Source organism: Lepidothrix coronata, unplaced genomic scaffold, assembly GCF_001604755.1.
Source record: "Lepidothrix coronata isolate B3197 unplaced genomic scaffold, Lepidothrix_coronata-1.0 Scaffold154, whole genome shotgun sequence".
In the NCBI taxonomy this organism is placed as follows: Eukaryota; Metazoa; Chordata; class Aves; order Passeriformes; family Pipridae; genus Lepidothrix; species Lepidothrix coronata.
Window position 1 is genome coordinate 182787 of NW_016690334.1, and position 23796 is coordinate 206582.

The 23796-nt window shown below is 46.3% G+C and overlaps 1 protein-coding gene across 1 annotated transcript in view; it reads left to right on the top strand.

Annotated features, from left to right (window-relative positions):
• MYBBP1A (MYB binding protein 1a) overlaps positions 1–23796 on the top strand; it is a 56313-nt gene that overhangs the window by 19075 nt on the left and 13442 nt on the right. The window contains exons 22-24 of the mRNA XM_017828969.1: positions 974–1105; positions 2942–3010; positions 22773–22886. Of these exons, the coding sequence (XP_017684458.1) occupies positions 974–1105; positions 2942–3010; positions 22773–22886 (315 nt within the window). The remainder of the gene's footprint in view (positions 1–973; positions 1106–2941; positions 3011–22772; positions 22887–23796) is intronic.

Genomic DNA, 23796 nt, shown 5'->3' on the forward strand with positions numbered 1-23796 from the left:
TAAACATATGCATGGCAGGAGGAATCAGTTTTTTCCCCTACAGATGTGTCTGTCAAACAAATGCTAAGTAGAGACACTTAGTTAGGAAACTGAGGTCACATGCTTCAAGATCTATCCTGTCCCACTTTAGCCTGTGTTCAGCTGCAGTGGCACTGGGAGTTTGCCCTGAGAATGGGACACCACATTAACTTGCCATGGGGCCATGGAAAAATTCCTTGGGCACAGGTTCACAAAAGGCCCATCCACTGTTGTGAAAATCACAGCTTTGGGAAGATCTTTCTTCCCGAAGAGCTGTAGCTTCCCTGGCAATATGAGGTCAGGAACGCTGGAATGTGATGCTCCACACTCGGGTGTTTGGTTAGATCCACATGGCCTGTGCAGGTCTTGGCTGTTTGCTGTGTTTGGGATCCTTGTTCCCCACCAGAGGGAGATATTGGAGCATGGACAGCGTCCTGGGATTGCTGGATCCCTGATCGCAGCTAGGGCTTGTCTGCTGAGTCCCTGGGAGTCCTGGACATAGCTCCAAGTGTGTGGAGATCTAGATACCCACATACACTAATATCTACAGGTCCCAATAGCTCCCCAGCTGAGAACACCCTGTGCACAGCCCAGCCCAGCTGCTGCAGGATGGTCTGGGAGTGCTCTGTGAGCCTCGTGTGTTAGACATGCCCAGCCCAAACCTAGAGCACAGCCCCCACACTACCCTACCTGCACTGTGTGTAGTCTTACTAGAAAGCTGTGCTGCCCTTCACTGACACAGTCATACTGCTGGTGGTGCTTGGGAGAGCACGTTTGGGGCCCACTTGGTTGTTCCTTCATGGTTCTGTGTCGTGTCTCATAGGCCTCTGTGATATAAACTATTCAAGAACAGTTGTAAAAATCTCTGTGCACTGATAAAAATGAATTTCTTTGTTGCTAGTGGTTCATCCTTGTGTTTCACTGGGAGTGTTTTTGTTGTGATTTTTCCCCCTAGCTGTTGAACCCAGGCTGTTTGGATGTGAAGAGGGTGGCTGTTACCTACCGCCAGGCACTGACCCAGTTCTTGAGCAAACGGAACAGTCCCCTCACGTGCTCCATGTTCCATGATCTCTTCAAACGCTTCCCGGTAGGTCTTGCTGACTTGTGTGCTGACTGCCTTCTGCTGGCTGTGCTTGTAATTTTGGGGGAAGTAGGGAGAGAAACTTCTCTGCTTTACTGTGGGCTTTTAAAGTGCTGTGAGGCTTTAGTGGATCTTCACCTGCTCAGACTCTTAACACTGCGTGTTTTAACAGCAGCACTGCAGAAGGCCAGGATCTCATTTATGGTTCGGACTGGGATTCTGCATGGAGAATGCAGGTGAACAGAAAGCTGCTCTTTAAAGCATAGCATAAGAAGCTTTAATTTTTTACCAATATTCAGGACAATGTGGATGAACAAATTTTGCACTAAGGCAAAATGGGCCAGCTTGTTCAAACAGCCAGTGTAGCTCCTGTCCAGCTCTGCTCTGTCTGCATGCTCAGTTTCTCAGTTTTCTTCCAAGAAGGCTGAGGAGTGTAGAGACTAATTGGAATCTAATCTGCAAGCTGGATATTCAGACAGTGTCAGTGTCTGAAATGTTTGAGGTATTTCCTGCAAACTTGACCCATGCCCAGGGCTGGTCTGCACTATGAGGACAGCCAGTTTTTAAGAAACAGGCCTTGGGCCTGAATGTCCTACAGTCCTTCAGGGATTTTTAGGTCAGAGTGAGCCAGAGGCAGTTGCCAGAAGCCCTTTCTGAAAACCTTTTAGGATTGATGTCTGACTGAGGTGGGAGGAGGAGATGTAGGTTTGTGTAACTGGGGGAAGATGCTTTCAGACTCTGAGGGAATCCATCCAGGACAGAATTCTTCTGCTTACCGGGTTTCTTAGGACACCAACCCACAATGGCACCCATGTAAGTTTGCGAAATGGGGGAAGGGCAGAGTTGGTTGCTTCCCACATGGACAGCAAGCTTAAGATCCCATGTGACTGTTCCTTGAAGAAATGTCTTTTAAAATCACTACATCCACACATCTTTGAAATACTGCCAGAGATGGTGACTCAGCCACTTCCCTGGGGAGTCTGTTCCAATGCCTGACAACCCTTTCAGTGAAGCAATTCCCCAATATCCAGCCTAAACTCCCTGGCACAACTTGAACCTGTTTCTTCTTGTCCTGTCCCTTGTTCCCTGGGAGCAGAGCCCGACCCCTCCTGGCTCCACTCTCCTGTCAAGGAATTGGAGAGAGGGAGAAAGTCCCCCCTGAGCCTCTTTTTCTCCAGGCTGAGCCCCCCCAGCTCCCTCAGCTCCTCCTCAGACTTGTGCTCTAGACTCTTCCCCAGCTCTGTTCCCTTCTCTGGACACACTCCAGCACCAGAATGTCTTTCTTGTCATGAGGGGCCCAAACCTGACCCCAGGATTCAAGGTGTGGCCTCAGCAGTGAGTACAGGAGGATGTTTACTGCTCTTGTCCTATCATAAAGGAACAACTTTGGGATAGATAACCTGTCTCCAGGGAGGCTTTCCTCCTGACACAGTTGTTTCTGGCCACTGTAGCGGGTGGTTTTAGGTGTTTACCAGACACTGAGGTTCTGTAGTCTAACTTGGCATCCTCTCCTTTGCCTGGGACTGTGCACAAAGTGAACTGACACTGCATAAAGTGTCAGGCAGATGCAGACTTTAGTCATCACCAGGCAGGACACAGGAGGTGAAATACTCGCCTCATTTTTCCAAGTGAAGACTTTTGCTGCTGATTTTTGTTGTGATCAAGATTTCTCCCAGGGCTGGTGTGAGCAAAGCTGTTAATTTTCTAATAAGCTGTTGCTGATCTCTTTCTCGTGGCATTTTCTTCTTACTCGAGAAGCTGTGTAAAATATAGACTGTTTTCCTTGAAAAACAAACCTGTCTGTCAGCAAACCATTAATAAGAGACTCTGTCTTTGTTACAGATCATGTGTAAGCCATTAGTAGACACTCTTGTCGAGTTTATCACAGCAGCAGCCAGGCAACATCAGCAGGTAAGAATGAAAGTAAACACACAAAGCTGTATTAAACAGTCAATCAGAGGAGTCACTTCATCATGGCAGCTCAGGTGGTTCTTAATATGCTTATTATACGTCCTTAGGGCTGCCCAGTTTTGGAAGTGGCTTCCATGGGGGGAGGAACTTTGGCAAATACTGCCTTGCTGCTTCAGGTGTGTGACTGAAGTTGTAGAAGTGCCTTATATATTCACAGTCACGGGGGTCCTTTGGTAGCACCTCCTTTCAGAGCTGCCTGTTGAGGCCTGATTGTGGTGGGGGTTGACTCCAATTGCTTATTCCTTGATTACTTCCTTCTTGGGAAGATGTTCCTCTGTGTAAATGGAGCATGTTGTAATCCCTGCCTCCCCGTGCCACCCCGAGGTCAGGTTCTGGAGCCTGGCCTGTGCCTTGCCAGCTGTCCTGCATTTTCTAGGCCATGTGTTGCTGTGTTTAGTTTAAAACCACCTGTACCACAGATCCGATTTTTGATGGTTGATTGCATGTGCCTGACTAACACAAAATTAGTGGAGCCTTATCAATAAAACATTGCAGGGTGAGTGCACAGCTCAGTGTTGCTGGAGCAGGGAATGAGGCCTGTCTGGATTTTCCCTGCAGTGGGGGGGCCTTCTACACAGTTAATAACCAAAACCCCTTTAGGCCAGTAGCACTGTCTCACACTTTCCCACCCCCCAGCTGTACCCTGTGTCTGTCCCCTGCAGGAGTGCATCCTGGATTGATCTTTCTGTTTCATAAATAGCTGTTTTATTGTTTCTGACCATTGGAGGGAATGTGAAGGGGTAGGTATGTGTTTACAGTGAGGCTGCTTTACATTGTCAGTGTAAATTGCATTTACCCAACAGGAATGGCTTTGATTTAAAGGGAAAAAAAAGAGTGAATTAAGCTATTAATAATTTCAGTGGATAGAAATAAGGATGTGTTATACAAATAACAAACAAATTAATTGTAAGGCACATAACTGATCCCATCCTCAAGAGACCAGAAGAGCATCCTAAGCAGACAGCTTCATTATGTGGGTATCTTTGCTTCTCCACAGGGAACAGCATTGTCCTTCTTCCAGGGCTTCCACAGTTATCTGCTCAAGCTTTGTTTGCAGAGCCTGTTTATCTGTGGGTGGGAGGAGTAGGGGAGGACGTGTGGTGTGTGTGGGAGCTGGGTACAGAACATGGATATACTGCTGTTCAAACAGGCAGTGTGGAGGGTGAGCTCTGCAAAGCCTGGGGAGCCTGGAGTTGCAGCTCTACATTTCTTGCACACTGCTTCCTTTTCAGGAATTCTGGCTTCCTGTTGTCAAATGTCTGATTTGACAGCTCTTCAGTTAAATTTTCCTACTGATTCTCAGTGCAGATGTGCTTTGGTGGTATCCCAAAGGGTAGGGTAGGACTCAGGCTAGGTGGGTGTATGTGGCAAAGTGGTGTGAGTAAAGCAGGGGGATAACTTCTCCCTGGCAGCCTCTGGAGGAATGAGGTGGAGAGACTCAGCTACCAGAAGGGCTGTCCTAACTCAGAGTCCTGAAGACACCAAAGGTCTCATGATACCCTGAATTTGGCCAGCCCTGATGGTTGAGGGGCAAGTGGGCTAGTCTCCCATTGTCAGCCCTGAATATTGGCTTCTGGTCATTAAAGTAGCTTAGTCCCAGGGACAGGAGGTTTAATGTCCCTTCTTACAGTCCTGTTATTAGTGCTGATCGTTCTGGCTGTGCCTGCTGCATCTGTATGGACAGCTAATCCCACTGTGCTCCTGACTTGGCTCTGCAGATCCCTTTGGCAGGGCGTCCTCGGGGCCGTGCCGGGTGGGGAGAGCCGTGCTCTGCACGGGGAGGTGGACGCTCAGCTCTGGGCAGGTGTCTCCTCTTGGCCTGGTTATGAACCCTGAGGCTGCTGGCCACTGTCCCAGCCAGCCTGGGGGAGAAGGAGATGCACCTTCAGGTTGTTTAGGTAGTTAGGAGCAAAAAGAAAAGCGGTTCATGAAGAAGATGTAAGGGGGATGTTCCTTCCTCCTCACCCCATATACCTGGGCTTTGTGGGAGCAGCGTGGAGTCAGGGGGTCTTGGTCACATCTCCTCTCAGCCAGACTGGTCCCTAAGTTTTTAGGGCCTTTAAGGTAAGATCTTGTGGCCACTGGCATACCTGCTCAGCTTCTACTTCAGGGGGCTGTGCTCTTGCTGGGGCCTCTAGTACGAAGTCAAACTTGATCACTGAGTGATCACCCTGGACAGCTTGGCTGAGGTGATTTGCAGAGCACAGTGTACAGCGAGGCCTGGACCTACCTGGGCTCTTGTTAAGAAGTTGCAAACCTAAACTGTATGTGCAACGTTGTTCCTGTGCCTTCCGTTGTTGGCTGCTGCAGGTCTGTCAAACTCAATTTCTGGGCACTTGTACCTGAGAGAGGCTCCTCTAGGAAATGCAGGAGCTGTTCAGATGCTGCTCAGCTGGCACTGGCTTGGAGAGAAGCAGTCTGGCCTCTCCAGCCCCAGCTGTTTGTCCTGGCCCTGGGGACCTCACTGTCTGCCTGCTGCCCAGGTGTTCGTGCATTTACGTCACAAAATGGTCACAAGGATGATTTGGCTGAAAACTTAACCTTCCTCTTTCACACATACTTTCCCCCCCCCCACCTTTTGCTGTGTTAAAGTTAACTTTAATCAATTCACTGGTCTTGCTCAGGGCACAGGGATAGTCAGTTCAGGGCAGGAGTGGCTGGGTGAAAGCTGTGATTTATTTCTTCAGAGGCAATGCTCATTAACGTGAAATTGTGGCTCCTGTGAAGTCACTGTGAGAATATTGGAAAGCAGAGGTTGCCTGTGGACTCTCGGCTGTCGCTGTTGACTTTGGCAACTGGGTCCTGCACTGCTATAGCCTTTCTGTGCATCCTGTCTCCCTCAGCTGCTCACCTCTAGAACCTGGAGAACATCAAACCCTCAGCAGCAGCGCTGTGCCTGTAAAGACAGAGGTGTTTGTAGCTATTGGATGGCTGTTGCACGTTTTTCTGGGAGGTGCATTTCTTTGGCCTGGGTGATTGCTGCAGAGAAGGGTATTTTGGAGATATCCAAAGGGTGTATCTTGATGCAGAACTTTGAAAAAAGGAAGCTTTAGCATAAAAACTTTACGTAGTGTGACTGACATGGTCAGCCCTTTCCCTCTGCCACTGCTCCTACGTGCCTAAAGCAGCTGGGAGGTTGTTCAGCTCCATGTTGAAGTTAATTTGTGAGATAAAACGAACAGCACTTTGAGGGGTGAGAGCTCTTAAGGCAGTTTTAAGTGTGGCTCCCAGTGTTTGGGTTGGTATGTTTTCTTAGCACTAAGCTCAACCTGTATAACAAGTTTTAAACTGGAAAGGTGAATTTGCAATGGTCTTCCTGAGACCGAACTGGAGACTGAAGCTTGTGCACGTGGCCAAGTTCTGCTCCTCTGATGTTACTCCTGGAGCTCAGATACCTGCAGGAGACAGTAATACAGAAGTTTCCCTGGAAAAGGAAAGAGGTGGAGAGATTGGTGTCATTTGTGAGTGGGGGGACAGAGGCAAGGAGTTCTTGACCAGGGAAGGGGGGTTGTCATCCCACACTGAATTCATTTAGGACCTGTTTAAACCTATATATCAGAAGATACAAGGTGAGGATCTGTGTGACAATGGACCTGCAAAACCACCTTGTTTCAGGCAGCTCATGCATCTGAGCTGGACTTCTCACCTCTTGTGAGACCACGCTGAGTGCAGGACTCCATGAATCATATTCTGCCACTTCAGATGCCCTGTGACCCTGGCAGCTCTGAATGCCCAGTGTTACCTGTTGGCTGGCCTGGTTTCAAACTCTGCATTTTTTGAAGTGTGGAGCTCAAGTCCCAGACATGCCTCTGTGTAAGTTAAAATGCTTCAGGGTTTAAAAAAATGAACATACTAATGTTTGGATGTCATTCATTTATTGAACTGAGAAACCTGATGGGGTTTGTGGCAATCTAGGGTGGGTTTTTTTAATTTGGTTTGTGTTTTTTTCTTTTGTTTTGGTTTTTTTTTCTACAGTAGCTGTCACGATCTTTTTCTCAAACTCTTTTTGATCTTTGCCTTTCCATATGTATAAGTTAAACCACACTTGAACTTATACAAACTCAGACTTATAACTTAAAGCTGCACTCTCTTCTCAGAGTCTGGCCTGCCTCCTGACTGCCTTGTGTCCTTGCACTGTTGTCTACTTAAAAAGAAGTGACTAGAAACTATTTGAAATCACTCGATTGTAAGCAGCTGCTGTGAAGCTTTTCAAGAGGACCTTTAGTGTGGGGGAAGTGCTACAAGTTAAATTAAAAAAAAAAAAGAAAGAAGGTGGTAAAGAATGACAGTTTTGTGCAATCTAATCCAGGATGTGGTTCTGTGGACTGAGGTCCTGAGAATCTGACCTTGTCCTTGCTGTAATGGCCAGCAGGAATGTCTTCAGTGGTAGGAAAATGGGGCCAGTGCACACATCACAACCTTTTGGTACATACAGGCAGACCTGAGAGCTTTCTCTTACCAGCAAGGTGCTCACACCTGAGTAGAGTGTAGCTGACATTTCTAGAAGGCAGCACCCACACACATTCCTGCACACACAGAGGTGCTCAGAGTGGCTCAGGTATCAACGACAGCTGGGGATGAGAGTCCTCAGAGATGAGACTGGTGTGGGAAAATGACAAGTCATCACAAATGGAACCTGTGTTATCCCTTTGGGTTGTCCTGTTGCTAATGAGCTGTGATAAGTGTCTGGCACAGATGATCCCATTGGCAGTGCAAAGCCTTGCAATTAGCCAGCAGAACGTGTGTGGTGCTCACAGGTGGGGGAGGCTTGTGCTGTTTCCTTGACAAAGGATGTTGCTGTCAGCCACGTCTTCCACAAGCACTAAACACATTCTCTCAAATTCTGTTTGGAAAAAAAAGTGTATGTGAACTTGTCCTCACTTCCTCCTTTCTTAATTCAATTCATTCTTACTACTGCAATTGTTTTTCAGGAGTCCTTGACCTTCAAATTACTTCCCTGTGCCTTGTTTCAGTGGGTGCAGCGTTGCTTTTTCCAATATGCACAAAAGCTTGGTTTTTTTGGTTTGTGCTGATGGAGCATAAACCAGGGATCAAGATGTGTTTAATTTAATGATTATTGTGTGACTCAGCTACATACCAGAACCCTCCTGAGCCTTAGGTGAGGAATGTCTTCCTGGTTTATTTTTAGCTGTATCGGTCTGATGAGCAGAGCTACAGTAACATCTAATTCTGTAATTGTGCAGTCCTGGGCTGTCCCTCTGGTGCTGTTGCAGCACAAATGCCTGCACTGGTAGTTGTGGTGAGGTTCTGTCTGCAGTGCCCCCCCCATTCTCATACATGAGGACTGAATGAGTCCATGAGCTCATGCTCCTACCCTAAAAACTCCCTCTGCAAGTCTGAGGATCAGGTGAAGAGGGAAAATGTGGGGTTGGTTGCATTGCAGTACCCAGCTCTCAGCTGATGCAGGATCCTTCAGGCAAGGGCATATCCACCTGCCAGCTCCAAACTGGAAACAGGCTGAAGCACAGCCTCTCTGGAAGCCTGGCCTGGAACAACCGTGCTGTTCCCTGAGAAGTCCAGCTTTTGTTGGCCAGTGGTACTGGAACCAGTTTGGAAAGGAGAACTGGTAAATGAAACACCACTGCTACCAGGAGTAAGGTGGTGTCCTCATCTCGCTTGTGGCAGACACTTAAACCTCTTCTACTGTAACTTTTTCCTAGGATTTACCAAATGATTTGATATCTGTCCCTTGTTCTTTTCCTTTGGGAAAGGCACTGGCACTGTACACATCAACACAATTGCTGAGAGCCTCTGCAATTACTTTGGCACTGTGGTCACATATCAGTTTGAATACATTCCTGTCTTCTTATTTACATTCAGAGCTATATTGATTGAGGATGTTGCAGTAGCTGGGAGCATAATGAGGCTGTATTTGTCCATCAAGTGAGTTTATTTTCTGTGATTTGGCTGGAACTCTGCAGAGCTGATGTAAGTGCAGAGCTGTCATGAAACGAATAAAAGTCATTTTACTTAGTGTGGAGATGAGAATGGGCACTGAGACAGAGTTCAAAATGTCATCTTATGTCATATAGATTCATTAGTATTTCAGAATGTGTTTTTATAAAGCTGTCTGTGACAAGGAACCCTTTAAGATCTATCTAATAGAGAGTGTATTTTAGGTAAGTTGCTAATTAATCTTGGTGCTTTGGCGGTCTCCCCGAAGGGATCAAACATATATAGACATAATTTTACAGAACTGAAACAGGTCTGTGCCAGAGCTGCCATCACCACAAGAGTAAAATACGACCCCAGAGTCCTGCCAGAGAGGTCTTGGCTGGTTGACAGTTACCCTTCTGAACAGTTTATGTTCTGTGTAAATATCTAAGTTAAGAAGTAATTAAACTTTAATACAGCAAGAGCAGTAAAGGCACTGCAAAGCCTCAGAAGCCAGCACCCCTCTGTGTGTGTGTTTGGGAGTATTTCACCTCATGCTGGGATAGATGAATGGATCCCTACATTCGTGCTCCTTGCCCTGCCTGCGTGCTCATGGACAGCTCCCAGCAGGTGGTAGAGGAAGAACTTGTTGTGGAACATTTTGCATAAGCTGTTACTAATAATGAAGCAAAATGAACCTCCCCAGATAAGAACCAGCCCCATTTCAGCTCCTTTGCATCAGGAATGACCCCCGGGGCAGCTGGTGGTAGTGGAGCAACATGCCATGAGTGAAAGGCAGCAAAGTTCCTTTGGAGAATCCTCCGGCAGAGGTGGGACACCCTGTGCCTGTGTCCCCCACACAGTCTCACTGGGGAGGGCTCATCCCAGGGTCCAGTTTTGCTGAGCAGACCTTCAGAGGATGAGTTGTGCACAGGCAGTGAGATGTTCCCACACAGTGCAGTGCTGGAGCAGCTGCTGCCTGCAGGCTTCACCCTTTCCATCTTCCTCGGTTTGGAATGCGCCCTCTCCTCCAGGAAGAGAAATCATCTGCAGCTGGAAAATCTGTGCCAAACTGACATGCTTTGGCTCCAGTCAGTGTCCTGTTCCTGTTTTTGTTTGGTGTAAGGTTATGGTCAAGGAGAGCCCCTGTTTTACAAGGTGAGGCTGAACTACGGGTGGGCTCTCGAGCATTTTTGAGCTATTTCATCACAAGCCAGCAAAGCCCTGTGACATGAACTAGCTGTGGGTATGTAAACTGTCCCTCTGAAGTCGAAGGGGAAGCAGTTGAACGTTAAAGTGCTTTGCTGGGTCAGGGCCAGGTTGCTCTACTTTTTTGTGCAGAGATTTTTCGTTCCCTTTGGGATGGTTGTGGATTTGGAATATTGCGTCCTAACCTTTCATTTTTGAGAGTGTCTCTTGTGTTGGGATTGCTGAAAGAAACCATTTCCTTTGGTGAGCTGGAGGACTTTGACAGCATCTACAAATAGTCCCGATGGTCTTTGGAAAGGTGTCTGATGCCACAGCAGAACGTGTCTCCCTGATGAACTACTTTCTAAGCCATGTTTCTCTCACTTGTGTGAGAGGATGGAAAATTTAAAAAGGTCTGTGTAAATTTTTCAGGTCCTTCTGAACTGCATTTAATTGAAAACCCCATGGCAGGAGTTTTCACTTGTATTTGCACTGAGAACTTCATGTGCTCGTGGTGTGTTTCACTTGAACGTGGGACCCCTGTCACTGAGCCTGCAGGGTCTCTTGGGAGCACTGTGCACGTTGTGGGGTGTTTGCTTGTTTAATTTTTCCTTCCTGTAGTTTTTTTTTTGTTGTATTTTTTTGGTGCTTTTTAATGGCTTCTGTGTCTTTTACCAAGAATGTCTAGCAGACAAATGCCTGCATTGCCCACAAACAAATCCATAGTGATACCAGGCATTAATTGACTGGCACAGAGACACTGCCCTGTTATCAGTCCCAGTCTTTATATTCCACCATACTCAGTGCAGCACAGACAGAACATGAAAAAGCTCCTGCTTGCCTCTTTATTCTGATGCTGGAGATCTGTGTTTGCTCTGCTCACTCCTGATTGTGTTGATGATCATGTAGCAAATCCTCAGTAGTGGAGGAAATATTCTAGGCTGTTGCTGGGAAGAAATAAGAAAATTAAAAGGTCACATACACTTTAGTTCTTACTGTAGACACAGCTGCTGGCAAGAGCTGCCCAAGGAGGGAACTGCTCAGGAGCATTTACAGCCCTGCATGTTGGGTGGACTTGCTGAGTTAGATCTACACCAGATTGCAGTGATTTTCCAAGTCGGAGTGATTTCCTGGCCTACTAAATTAAACTTGCCATCTGACACATGGGGAGCTGATGGTTTTTAAGAAGAGAGTTGATAATTTTTAAAAAGAGAGTGAACCACCCAAGTGTGTTGTGCTCAGCCTGCCAAATACAACCCCTCCACAGTTGGAGGAGTAGATGTTTGTGTAGAGCAAACGGAGACAAGGTCATTGCCACGTATTTAATAACAGCAAAGCCAAACCAGAGGGGAAGAAGTGGCTGTGGTGTGATGGCATTGGTGACTCTCTCGGTCATGGGGACTTGAGTTATGTTTGTGTTACAAAATATGACAAAACCATCAGGATTGAATCCCACTGAAGTTTTGGGGAGTGATTTCTGGTGTGCTTCCAGGGGGCTGTCGGATCTGGGTGTGGGAGCACAAGCAGGTGTGTTGGAAGGGTGTTTTGTTGGCGAGTGAAGGAGGATTAGGGCTTCTGCAGCGAGAAATGAAATGTCACCCTGGGCTCTTCTCACTGACAGGGGTGTTCTCGAGGGTTCGTGTAGGAGGTGGTAGGTCCATTTTTGTTGTAGTTTGGGGGTGTGGGAGGGGTGGGGTTGGGCTGCTTCTCGTTCTGCTTTCCCTTGGTGTGTATGAAAAGGCCACTTTGCAAGAGTTAAAGCACGAGAAAGGAGTTTGGGTTCCTCTGCAGGATTTCTCAGCAGCCTCCAAGCAGAGCAGGGTCTCCAGCCCCATCCCTCTCCCCAAGGGCACTGTGCAGTCTCTTGTCGTGGTGCTTCTCTCAGTGGATTCTGCAAAATGAAAAGAGGTCCAAAAAAAATGAATCTTCAAAGTTCAACCCAGTACAATTTCCAGCGCTTTTTTCTTTTTTTTTTTTTTTTTTTTTTTTTTAGCAGTGCTTTTTATTTCAATATTCCAAGCTAACAAAATTACTGACGTGTGAGTACTCTTTTTTTTTTTTTTGCTGCTTGAAAGCTAAACTTCAATGGTTGGCGTTTGAGCGAATTGGAATTCTAATTTCTCATTATCTGCTGATAAATGCTCTCAAAAGAGGAAAACCTTTGTCCTTGCAACATCAAGCCTGGTCTAGTGAATCGGGGGGCAGCAGCTAAAAGCACACAGTGTCTAGGCAACATGGGCTCTTTTGGAACGTGTACTGCTCTTAAATCTCCTAAATTATTAAATTTGACTTCAGCAAAGTCTCCTTAAATAGGCTGCATTATGCTGTAGCTGCCTTCTGAATTGCCTCAAGAAAATCCTATTGCAAGTCTCTCCTGAGTTGAGGAAAATGGGCTTTGTTGTGCAGAGGAGACACCTGGCTTGGAAAGTGTTGGGAGGAGCAGCTGCATGAGGGAACTGGAGGGGACAGTTTTGGTCTTCCCATTGTGTGTGAGTAACTTGAGGTGTCAGTGGAGCCTCTTGGGGATTGATAATATAAGTGTGTTACATAAAAACTGACAAAGTGAAAGCTTTGAGGACAGGTTAGTTTGTTTTGTTTATTTTTTCCAAGAGGAAAGCCAGGCTCGAGAGACACCAGAGTCCTGGACGATTTCCCCAGAGGTTTCTTGGTACTTGGTCAGGATTCTTTGAGCCTCAGCTGCTGGGATGTCCTGTGAGAGTCTTTGCTTTGATTTCTTAACAAAATTATTATTTTTTTAAATCGTGGCTGCGTTCTTAGCTTGGGAGAGAAGTGTATTTGGGAGAGAAAAGGGAAATGGGCATAGTTGTGATTATTATTTTTTAATGTGAGAAGTGAGAGTCTTGGGTACATAGCACAGAATCCAGTGCTGTTCTTTTCTCCCCTGGTCTCCATGCCCTGTGGTACCAGGATTTCCCAGCAATGTTTCAATCCTGTAATTGGGCATTACAGAAAGAGCAAGAAAACATCAGAGCTCATGGTTGCTAATCTGTGTTCTGCTGATGATTTATCTTGTGTCCTCATGGCTCACTTAATTATGGCATCTTTTCATTTTTCAAGAATTTAGGATAATAAGATATCGACTTGTTTTTTTTGGTTGTTTTTTTTTTTTTTTTTGAGAGAAACATTAAGACTGATTGTCCTTTCTGATATGGTAAGTGGTTACCCCAGGGAGAAATGAATCTCTGTGTTGACCAAAGCAGCAGACCAATATATGGATTGTGCTGGATGGATTGCTGTGTCCCAAGGGTCTGCCTGTTGGCCTCTGGTGGAAGAAGAGCACAAGGTTTTCCCCAGCCCTGAGTGCTCACCAGCTGTATCTTTGTTATGTGCAAATAAAATACTTAGAGCTGGTGTCTGACACCATCAGCCAGGCCTGGCCCAGGGGTCCAGTGTGTTGTTTTATATGTTCATTGTTTTGACTGCCCACATGTCCTGCAGACCCTTCCTCTGAGGCAGAAATCCTGCCAGTGAAGGCCAGTGTTTAACGTGCTGGTATCCTCTGGAAAACTGCACTGTCAGATCTCCTCCCTGTGTGCACTGACTCAGCTCTACTGCCTTTAAAATCCAGCAGTGTCTTATTTCTGTCACTACTTCTTGTTAAATTGTGGTGACCATAGGAGGGAGCTTTGATTATTAATTTTTAAATGATTATTTAATGATTTTTTTCTCCCCTCCTTTCCCACCTGAAGGAAGCAGCTGTACATGTGCACACTTGTGTTGGGCACAAATGTCCTGTTGCAGTGAGCAGACTCTCCCAGATGGGCTCCTCTGGTTAGGCAAGTACAAGATGAGGCTTTTGCTCTGACAAAAACATCCTCCAGAGCACTGTTTGATGTGAAACCAAGCACGGAAAAAAAATCCACTTCTCAACAGCAGTGGAGAGAACACGATTTGCAGAGTCCCTGGTTAAACAAAGCCTTGATGGTTTAGGGCATGAAGTGTAAGTGCTGTATATATGGTCTGCAGGCAGGCTGACTGCTGGTCCTGGGATTTCTGCTGCCTCAAGTACGTTTAAAACCCATCCTGGTGTGACTCTGTCAGTGAAATCAATGAGTATTTTTACCTATAGGATCACGACTGACACAACTCATGTAGGTGCATGTGCATTATATAAAGGTAGTTTCCATCAGGTGTAGCTCATTCCACATTTTCAGCCAAGGGGAGCAGTGATGGTTTAAGTGCTCGTGTCTTGAAATAGCTGGTTTCAGGTTGAGGAAGAGGATGTGTCAGTGTAGCTAATGGGATAAACCTCCTGTGGTATGGACAAGTCCTTGGCTGCTGCAGAATGAACTGTACAGCCCGTCTGATCAATCAACAGCTGCTCCTCAGAGCCTTGGGAATAGCAGTGGAATTGTATAGATTGCTTAACTTCTCCTTGCTCCTGCCTGGAGCAGGACATCTGAGCCACGGGTGAAGGGGTTTATCAAGGATAATGAAAATAAAGAGGAGAGGGGGGTCAGCAGGAGGGGTAGGAAGATGGAGGTTTCTTCAGTCAGTTTTGTCTCAGGTGCTGTCTTCCAGGGAGCTTTGTTCTTTTTCAGAAGCAAAGTAGCAAAACCTGGAATCCAAATTAGAGTATCCAAAGTGGAGACCAAGATCCATGCATTTGGCTTTTCCTCTACTTGCTGGCATTTTAGCAAGAGATTTCCACCAAGGCATGGCTCTTGAGCCTCTCTCATGGAGGTGAGAGATCCAGTTCACCTGCTACAAAGCAGGTGAGCAGGCGATTGCTATTCCATTTTTTCCATTGCTGAGGTAGTGGCTGGGAATTTGGCCCACACTGGGAATTACTGGGACTACGTTCCAGCAGCTTAAGAGGACAAACAACCCCTTGTGTTTGCAAACTACTGTTCACCCTTGTTTAGAAACCAGCCAGAGGGGGATGTTGGCTGTTTAAGAGGTCTAGAAATAAAAGTTAACATAAAAAACCCCATAAACCCAACAGGGTTCATTGATAATTTCTGCCCTCGGGGAGGCCTAAACAGATCATCTGCACAATGATGATCGAAGGAGCACAATGTGTCTCGTGTGGCAATTATTTTCAGTGTGCTAATATGCAAGCTGTTGTGAGTGGTTTAAAGGTTCCTGGATGGAAAGTATCCTGCCAGAACTGTGGTAATACGCTTTTTTTATTGGGAAGGAAGAACCAGGTACAGGCAGCTTTGCCTGGAGCTGGGGAGCAGTGCAGGTTGGCTTGTTCTAAACCACATTGCAAGAGCCTGATGACGTAGGATGTTTGGTGGGAGTACGCTGAGGGAGATTGCTTTGCTCGTCCAAGGTTGTAAAATGTGATTTAGGTGTCACTTAAATGCTTTACATGTTGTAATTAACCAGCCTTGCAAAATTTTTCTCATCCATTTGTCGCAGGAACTTAATTTAAGCTGTAAAACATCATTTGTTTTCATCACTTTTTGGCAAGGAGAGTTTTATTCCTGGGCTCGTAAATCTCCTGTTTGGGTGGTTTTTTGGCAAGGCCAGACTGAGGGAGGGTGAGGAGGAACCTGCTTTCTGGCCCAGAACGTGATGTTTGGGGCACGGGGAGGGTGTGGGAGCAGGGGGTGCTGGATGGTGGGTGGGGGGGTTCTGTTCAGTGTTTACTTCTCCTGCATTTTTGTGCCTTCTCTGTTCCTGGGAGCAGGAAGGCAGACCTGGAAACTGGCACCTGACAGTCTGACAGCTGCTGTGCTGCCCAAATTGTATCCTGCCTGTGTTCTGCCTGCCTCAGACAGCAATATCACACCTTGTCAGGGCTGGCTGAGGGAACGTCTTGAAAAAGCCATTTGATTAGTCTGAGGACACTGGGTTGTAGCAGGAATTATTGAATTCAGCTCCTGAGTCAGGTGATCATACAGAAGACATTTTCATGCTCTTCCTGGGCAGTGTGGGCTCTCTCTGACTGTGCTTTCAGGCACCAGGAGTCTGTCTGGAGACTGGCAATGTCTCTGGGCCAGGCAGGACAGAGGAGGCAGCCAGGAACAGGGTGCAGGAAAGGCACTTTCTGGGTCCCTTATCAGAGGGATAACAGTGTAAAATTGGGGTAAAACTTGATGTCTAATTTATGATGCTGCCTTGGAGCACTGGCAGCACATTTTTAAACCAAGAAATAGTCATGAAGATGCTCAGGTGTCCTGCATGGACAGTTCTGCATAGTCAGATCTGCCAGCCATGTTCTCCCAACACCCCTACTTATCCCAGAAGGCACAAGCACTTTCCACTCTGAAACCTTTTAAACACCTGCTAAATGACAATCTTGGCTCCACTGCTCATGTGCACCTAGTTTCAGTGGTGGTGAGGAAGTTAAAAATTAATTTTTGTTCTCAAAAATAGCTTTCTTAAGCCACAGCCAGGGCTTTGCCTTCTCCTCCCTCCCCCTTCAATTTGAAATATATATGGAATGTGTGTGTGTGTGTGCATGTGCCATGTGTGAAATACTGCAGTTACAGCTTGGGGATTGAGGAAAACTGATTTGCCAAATGTTTCTTAATCACCTCAGGTTTTCACTTTTTATATCTAAAGCCTTTAAATAAGCTGTGTATGTTTTAAGCAGATAGTTGGTGTTTGATCCTTGTTCAATGAGTATACATGCTAAGGATCTTGAAGGATAATTTCTTGTTTGTCCTTGAATTTAGAAAGAATCCTGGTTTGCCCCTCTTTTCACCTCCCAGGGCTAGAGCCCCTCTGCTCTGGAGCCAGGCTGGGAGAGCTGGGGGGGTTCACCTGGAGAAGAGAAGGCTCCAGGGAGACCTGAGAGCCCCTTCCAGGGCCTAAAGGGGCTCCAGGAGAGCTGGAGAGGGACTTGGGACAAGGGATGGAGAGACAGGACAAGGGGGAGTGGCTTCCCACTCCCAGAGGGCAGGGTTGGATGGGATATTGGGAAGGAATTCTTCCCTGTGAGGGTGGGGAGGCCCTGGCACAGGTTGCCCAGAGAAGCTGTGGCTGCCCCATCCCTGGAAGTGTCCAAGGCCAGGTTGGACGGGGCTTGGATCAACCTGGGCTAGTGGAAGGTGTCCCTGCCCATGGCAGGGGTTGGAACAAGATGATATTTAAGGTCCCTTCCAACCCACACCATTCTGGGAGTCTCTGGTATATTCAGCATACACTGAACTGCCATTGCCTCCAGCAGCCTGCTGGGAGTTTGCTGTACAGAACAGGTCCATTGTTGTGGGCCTTATTCTCCCATCCCACTCATACTTTGTCCTTTTGAATAAGCTTTGAGGCTGTTCCTAACTTGAACCCTGCCTGCCAATCTGTTATCAAACAGTTCATACGTTCAGAAATGCTCAAATGCATGAAACAAATGTGGGAGAGAAGTCAGTCCTGAAACTCAGGAGTGCTCTGTTGGAGCCTTTGTCTCCACCCCACATCCAGTGTAAATGCAAAAATAAAGTAATTTGGCTGTAGGAGCAAAAATGGGAGTAGATTGGCACTTACTTCATGGCTTTGCATGCTTTTTGTTTTCTTTTTAAAAAAGCTTTGGCAGTAATTGGAAGAGAGTTTTGCTGTGGTGCTCTGGATCTCCTGCCCTGCAGTAGTAAATGACAGGTTTTTCTCCTGTAACCACCAGTCCTGTAGGCTGGAGCTTGTGGTGGGCTTGGGTTTTGGAGGGGGTTTGTCGGTGTTTTAAACACCAACAATCGCAGACAGCTGAGGAATTTATTTCTGTTTGATTATTCCTTAACATTCAAAGAAAGCTCCTTTAGAATTTCCCCCGTTCTTGGCCTGTGCTCTCTCCCCCACCTTTCCTGGTGATGTTTGTCACGAAGGCAGCGTGTGATTCATGCGATTGCAGTCTCAGAGGGCTCGGGAGGAGAGAATTTCTACAAGTGCAATTATTTTATGCCATATCCCTGTGGCTGTAGAATAATCTTAACGCTGAGGATTATACACTGCGAGCTGCTGTTTTATACCACTGAGTCAGAGGTGCTGGAGCTCTGCTGCAGCAGCCTGGGAGCCAGAAGGGAAACACCAGTGCTCTGAATACCTGGAGCCCCTGTGGTGTGATACCAGCAGTGTATTTTTGTCTCCTGGACTTCCAAGAGCAGTGAAATGTTGATAGCACTAAAACTCCTGATGCTTCTTCACTTCTAAACATGTACCTGAGTTGCACAAGCAGTTAATTTTCCAGGTAATGTTTTCTTAATAAATATATATATGTATATTTTTATATATATATATGTATTATATATATAAAGGCAAACAGATGACAAGTTTCATGTTGACAAATTTTGTCCATGCTGCAAAAAAGTAGGCCAAAAGATGGGGAAAATCCATCTTATCCACCTTGATGTCTTTGGTAAGCATTTAAACTCCCCACTGCTTCTGTTACAGTGTGCAGGGAGGTCTGATGTTGTTCAAACACTTTCCTGGGTTGTATCTACTGAGAGTTTCTGGCCTGCCATGTGCTTCAGACAAGCCAGGCAAACTTGCTATCCCTCTCCTGGAAGCTGGAAATGCCATCAGGGGGTTTGGAAGGGTCAGTCAGCTGTGGCTGGAAAACTGCTTTGAGCTCAGGCACCAGAAGAGCTGTGTGAAAACTCAGAGTTGGTGTTTGGAGTGTTGCAGTGCAGGCACATCTCAGGTTCTTGCTCCTCTGATGGTGGCAGTGGTTACTGCTGATTTCAGTGTCTTTTCTCATGGGTGTGTGCCAGTGTGGTATCTCTTTTTCACTTGCTTGCAAAGCCACCTCCAGCCAGCCTCCCGGAGGACTTGGGACTGAAAAGTGTTTCTTTTTGCATCAGAAACAAATGCCCTCCTATTAACAGTATGCTTTTCTTTGAAAAAACAACCCTGAATTTAGGTCATGCCTTCATCTCCTCAGGACTGCAAACAGAATCTCTGCAGCATTGCAAAGGCTTGTTTGTTTTTGTTCTTTTTCTCTTTCCCAACTGCAGGAGTTGAAAGACATCTTTATGTGTTCCCTCCATCCCGTTCACCCGGATGGTGACTGGGGAGAGCAACTTCTGACCTACCTGTGCTTGATATCTGCTTTCAATAGGAAAACAGTGGTTGGATTGGTAGGGGGTTTATCCATTGCCTCATTTCATAGTCAGGCCACATATCCTGTCCTTTCCTGTGCAGGGTAAAGGTGAGTTGTACAACCCAGCAACCCCAACTCACGTTCCTTTTTGGCATCCAGCTAAGGTCTGTGAGCACACCTGGGAGTTACCAGCACTCCTTGGTTACTGCAGGGAGCACGTCTCCTATTCCAGAAAGAAATCTTCAAGCCTTTACACTGAATGGGATTTTGTGTAATCATTGTAGATAAGAAAGAAATTACCAAAGCCACAGAAAACCCCGGGATCAGCACTGCCCTTAGTTATTGTTTGTTCTCTGCTCCCACGTGGGCTGATAATGAGCCTTTCTGCCTCATTTAGTCATATGCCTGATAGATATATGTGGGAGTGTATGTGTGTATCTACTATCTCTGCTTGGATAGACTTCCCTTGTATTTATTTTTTTACGGTTTTTCTTTTTTTTTTTTATGGCTTTTCTCTTTTAAAAACTGACATTAAGCAGAAAATATTTTGATTGGGCAACTGGGTGGCTTCTGGTGCACAGGATACACTGCAGCATTCTCCTCCCTTTGTAAAAAGCTCTAACGTTCCTGTCAACTGCTTGTAACTGTTCTCACACGTTCCCATTCCAGAGATTGTCTGTGTGTGGGGATGACAACCTTCTCTTCTCAACTGGACTGGAGTTTGGTAGCTGGGACTCTTGAATCTTCTGCTATTTTTGCCCATTTGTGAAGTGTTGATAATACTTGGCTCTCTCATAGGGCTGTCAGGAGCACAGCAGGCCTGATTTGGCACTGAGAAAATGCAAAGAGTGCTCTGATAGGTTCAGGAACAGCCTCCCAAATTGCCAAATGCTTGTTAACCAGTCCAAAATACCAGTGTTGTTGGGGAGGGCAGGAAGGCAGAGGGGCAGCTGGGTAGTTGCTGAGCTCCAGGTCTGTGCTGGATTTTGTGGGAGTGCTTTTCAAACTTCAAATTGCTGCTGGCCAACCAATAAGTAAGTATTATATTTTCATTGTTTCAGATGAGAAAAGTTGTTCACACTTAGTACTAAATTATCATTGGGTTAAAAAACAGTCAGGAAACGAGATAATGTTGAGCAGAGCAATAGCGACGTTTTAATTATGTGGAGCTCAAAAACCATATTTTCACTTTGCTGGAATCTTAAAACACAGTCTGGAGGTGTGAAAGCTCTGAGTGTGACAAAATTACTAAAGAGTGGTAGCACCAGTCAGGGTCCTCAGGTGACTGGGTGTTCTGACTTCCTCATCTATGACACACAGAAGGGAATGTTCCGTGGTGGGCGTTTTTTTCCTTTCTTTTAAAATTGTTTTCGAGCTTAGTGCTTACTGAGGACTAGGTCATGTTCAGCAACTGTTCTGTTCTCAGTGAACCCTTTGAGTCTTAGGTCTCCAGTTCCTTTGGATGGCTTTGATTCCCTTCCAGTTCTTTTCCTGCTTGACTTGCAGTGCTCCCACCCACTGCTGACTGGAGCAGGCCCTTGTCACTGGTTCCTCTGGAGTAAATCTGTAGTGCTGAGGTACATCAGGGCACCTTAACAGGACCCTTCTCTCAGCTTTGCACCCACTTGCAGTCTGAATGTGTTTGTAATTGTCAGAGAGCAGCCAGTGCCTGGAGCTTTGTGACCCTGCCTGAGCCTTTCAGAATGAATTATGGTCTTTCATCTACTCCGAGGGTCACGTTCTCTTTGTAATTGCACTGAAGTGACTTTCCACTACATTTGGTACATGCATGCAGACATGCCATAATTTGTTCTGTAAGACACAGTCTCTCCATAATTACAAGGAATATGTGAGCCTGCCTGCCTTGGAGATGGCATTAGGGTGTTCCCTCTCATTAAATCAGCATAAATCCTCGACGTGGTCTCACTGGTTCCCTGCTGCATTTTTGCCCTCCAGTAAAGAGCAGAATTTCTGTGTGTGAGTGAGAGCTCTCTGTTTGGATAATTCTTTTCATTGGCCACACTGGTGCAAACTGGAGGTGAGATTACAAGGATGTGTGATCTTACTCTGTGCTGGTATTACCCAGTGAGGGATCCGTGTTCAGTGTCCTGTCTCTTCCAGAAGCCTGGAGTATGTTGTATAGGAAGCACATAAGCTCCTTGAGCTTGTGAGGTGTTCTGTTTGACTGCCTCCAACTCTGGATGGTCTTACTGCTCTCAGGAGATCCAGGGATTTCTTTGCTCACTTTGAATTATTCAGTAAATAGTTCCCTAAAAACACTCCAGTAGAAGTGTTGGTACCATATGGCCTGTTTTTAGCCTCCTGCTCCATGTTTTTCGGGTTTCTTTGGACCCAAGGGGTATCTGGAGACCAGGTTGGGTATCACCAGGCTGCTTTTATTCTTGAGATGCCTTAGACTTTGGATCTCAATATCTTTGATAAGGAGCTTTACAAACTGTGAAATGTGGTTTAAGAACAGCAACCCTTGCTTTCTTTGGATTAGATTAGTTCTTATTGTTATTCCCTGTGATTTTTGGTATTTGTGCCTGCATTCAGTTTTGAGCTGTGTGATGGCAGCTGGAGGCAACATTTTTTTCTTTGTATATGAGTAGAATTTGCTCACTAACTCCATGCTGCTACAAAAAATTCCCTTTTAAATCCTCTAAGCTATTTGCATTAATCCTCATTACTGTATTTTGTGCATTTGTATAATTTGCTTTTGCCTATTGCTGCATTTTTCTCTTGTACCTTAGAAAGCCTTAAAATAGGAGTTCTGGCATGGAAAAGGCCATGTTAGAAGATTGCAGATAACTGCTGGTTTTCTAGTGGCTGTTCTTTTCATTGCTGTTACTGTGGAGGCTTAATGAGCAAGTTTGACTCCAGGGCAAGGCCGAGGCTGCTCTGAACAGCAGTTTCCATCAGGATTCCTTTGAAATGAAGCATCTATGAACCTGCCAGCTTTTATTTTTTGTTATTGGTGCCTCCTGCATTCATCAGGGCACGGTAAAGGGTGCAGCCACACAAAGGTGCTGCCTGGAAACCTGGGGGGACCAATAGTGATGCACTTGGAGCAGCTACCAAAGCATGTTTTGGATATTAATGCCTAAGTCTAGAAGTGGCACAATCCCTCTGCTCCCCTTTGACCTCCTGTTTTATGTATGTGCTTTCAACCAAAACCACCACCCTGTCTCCTCAGGAATGACTCGGTGAGGACACAGAGAATGTTTTCTAACAGAGCCTTAAGCTGATGGAGGGTGGGTTTAGATGGGATATGGGAAGAAGTTATTCCCTGTGAGGGTGGGGAGGCCCTGGCACAGGTTGCCCAGAGAAGCTGTGGGTGCCCCATCCCTGGAAGTGTCCAAGGCCAGGTTGGACAGGGCTTGGATCAACCTGGGCTAGTGGAAGGTGTCCCTGCCCATGGCAGGGGGTGGAACAAGATGAGCTTTAAGGTTCCTCCAACCCAAACCATTCCATGCCATACACGTTGCTGAGGATATGCAGCATTTGTAACGTGGCATCCCCTGGATGCTGGGCTTGGCTCCTCACTTCAGCAGAGTATTAACGTTGCTAAGACCTTCCCTAGAGAGTACAGAGTGTCATGTTCTCTCCTTTCTCTTTCAGGCCATGGCTTGTTTGCTTCTCCACAAGGTTCTGGTACTTCATGAACTGAAGCTCTTCGTGACAGAGGAGGAGTGGGAGGAGCTGATCAGCAGAAGCATCAGCCAAGTGACAGAGGTAACGAGCTCTGACGTGCCCCACGTGCCGACAGCGTGTAACGGGTGCTGCTTTCACCGCTGTGCTGCTCGGCCTCACAGCTGCACTCTGGGCCTGTGTCAGCTTAAGTGGTCTTAGGGGCCTTGTGCCTGCTTGCAGCAGGTGTGAGCAGTGCCCACCAGGATGGCAGAATTATTGTAACATCACTGATCAGGTGGATTTTCACAGAGTGCAAGAGGTGTGCCTGGTGCAGCTCTGTGGCACCAGTGTCTGGATCCAGTAGACTGAGCACGAGTTTTAGGGAATACACTCATACAGATCAATTTAAGGTGGTTTTCTTTTTTCTTTTACTTTTTTTAATTGAATGTAAAGGTAGTGGGAGCATTAATTTCAGGACATCATGGAAGTTCTGTGTCAGAATGAACTTTAGGGCCAAAGAAGTAGAGCTGAGGTGCACTAGACCTTTGGCTCCTGGTGCTCTGCAGGCCTTCTGGACCAGACTCCTGTGCTCATATTGTTTGTCAGGGAAACCTTAAATACATTGGAAAATAAACCAGTGACAGAATTTGCAGGGCTGGCTCCTGAGTCATGGCAAGGGCAGATTGTACCTGAGGAGAGTTCTTAGGTGCAGCTGTTACCTGGGACATAGTCTGTGGGACAAGAGATGGAAGAAGCAAATGCCATTCACTTGTGTTCTTGGGGACTGACGTGGGGTGAACCAGGCAGCCAAATTAATGTTGTGAGGTGGTGACTAAACCTGATGACGTGGGAGATTCCAGTCTTGGAATTCCTGTGTAACTGTAATAATGATCTCTTTCTAAGTAGCTTTCATCCTCTACTTACTTCCTCAGATGCTGGTTACGTGGTAATTTAGGCTGTGCTGTAATTTGCTGTGTTGGAACAGAACAATAAGATCTGTTTCCTTTAGTCA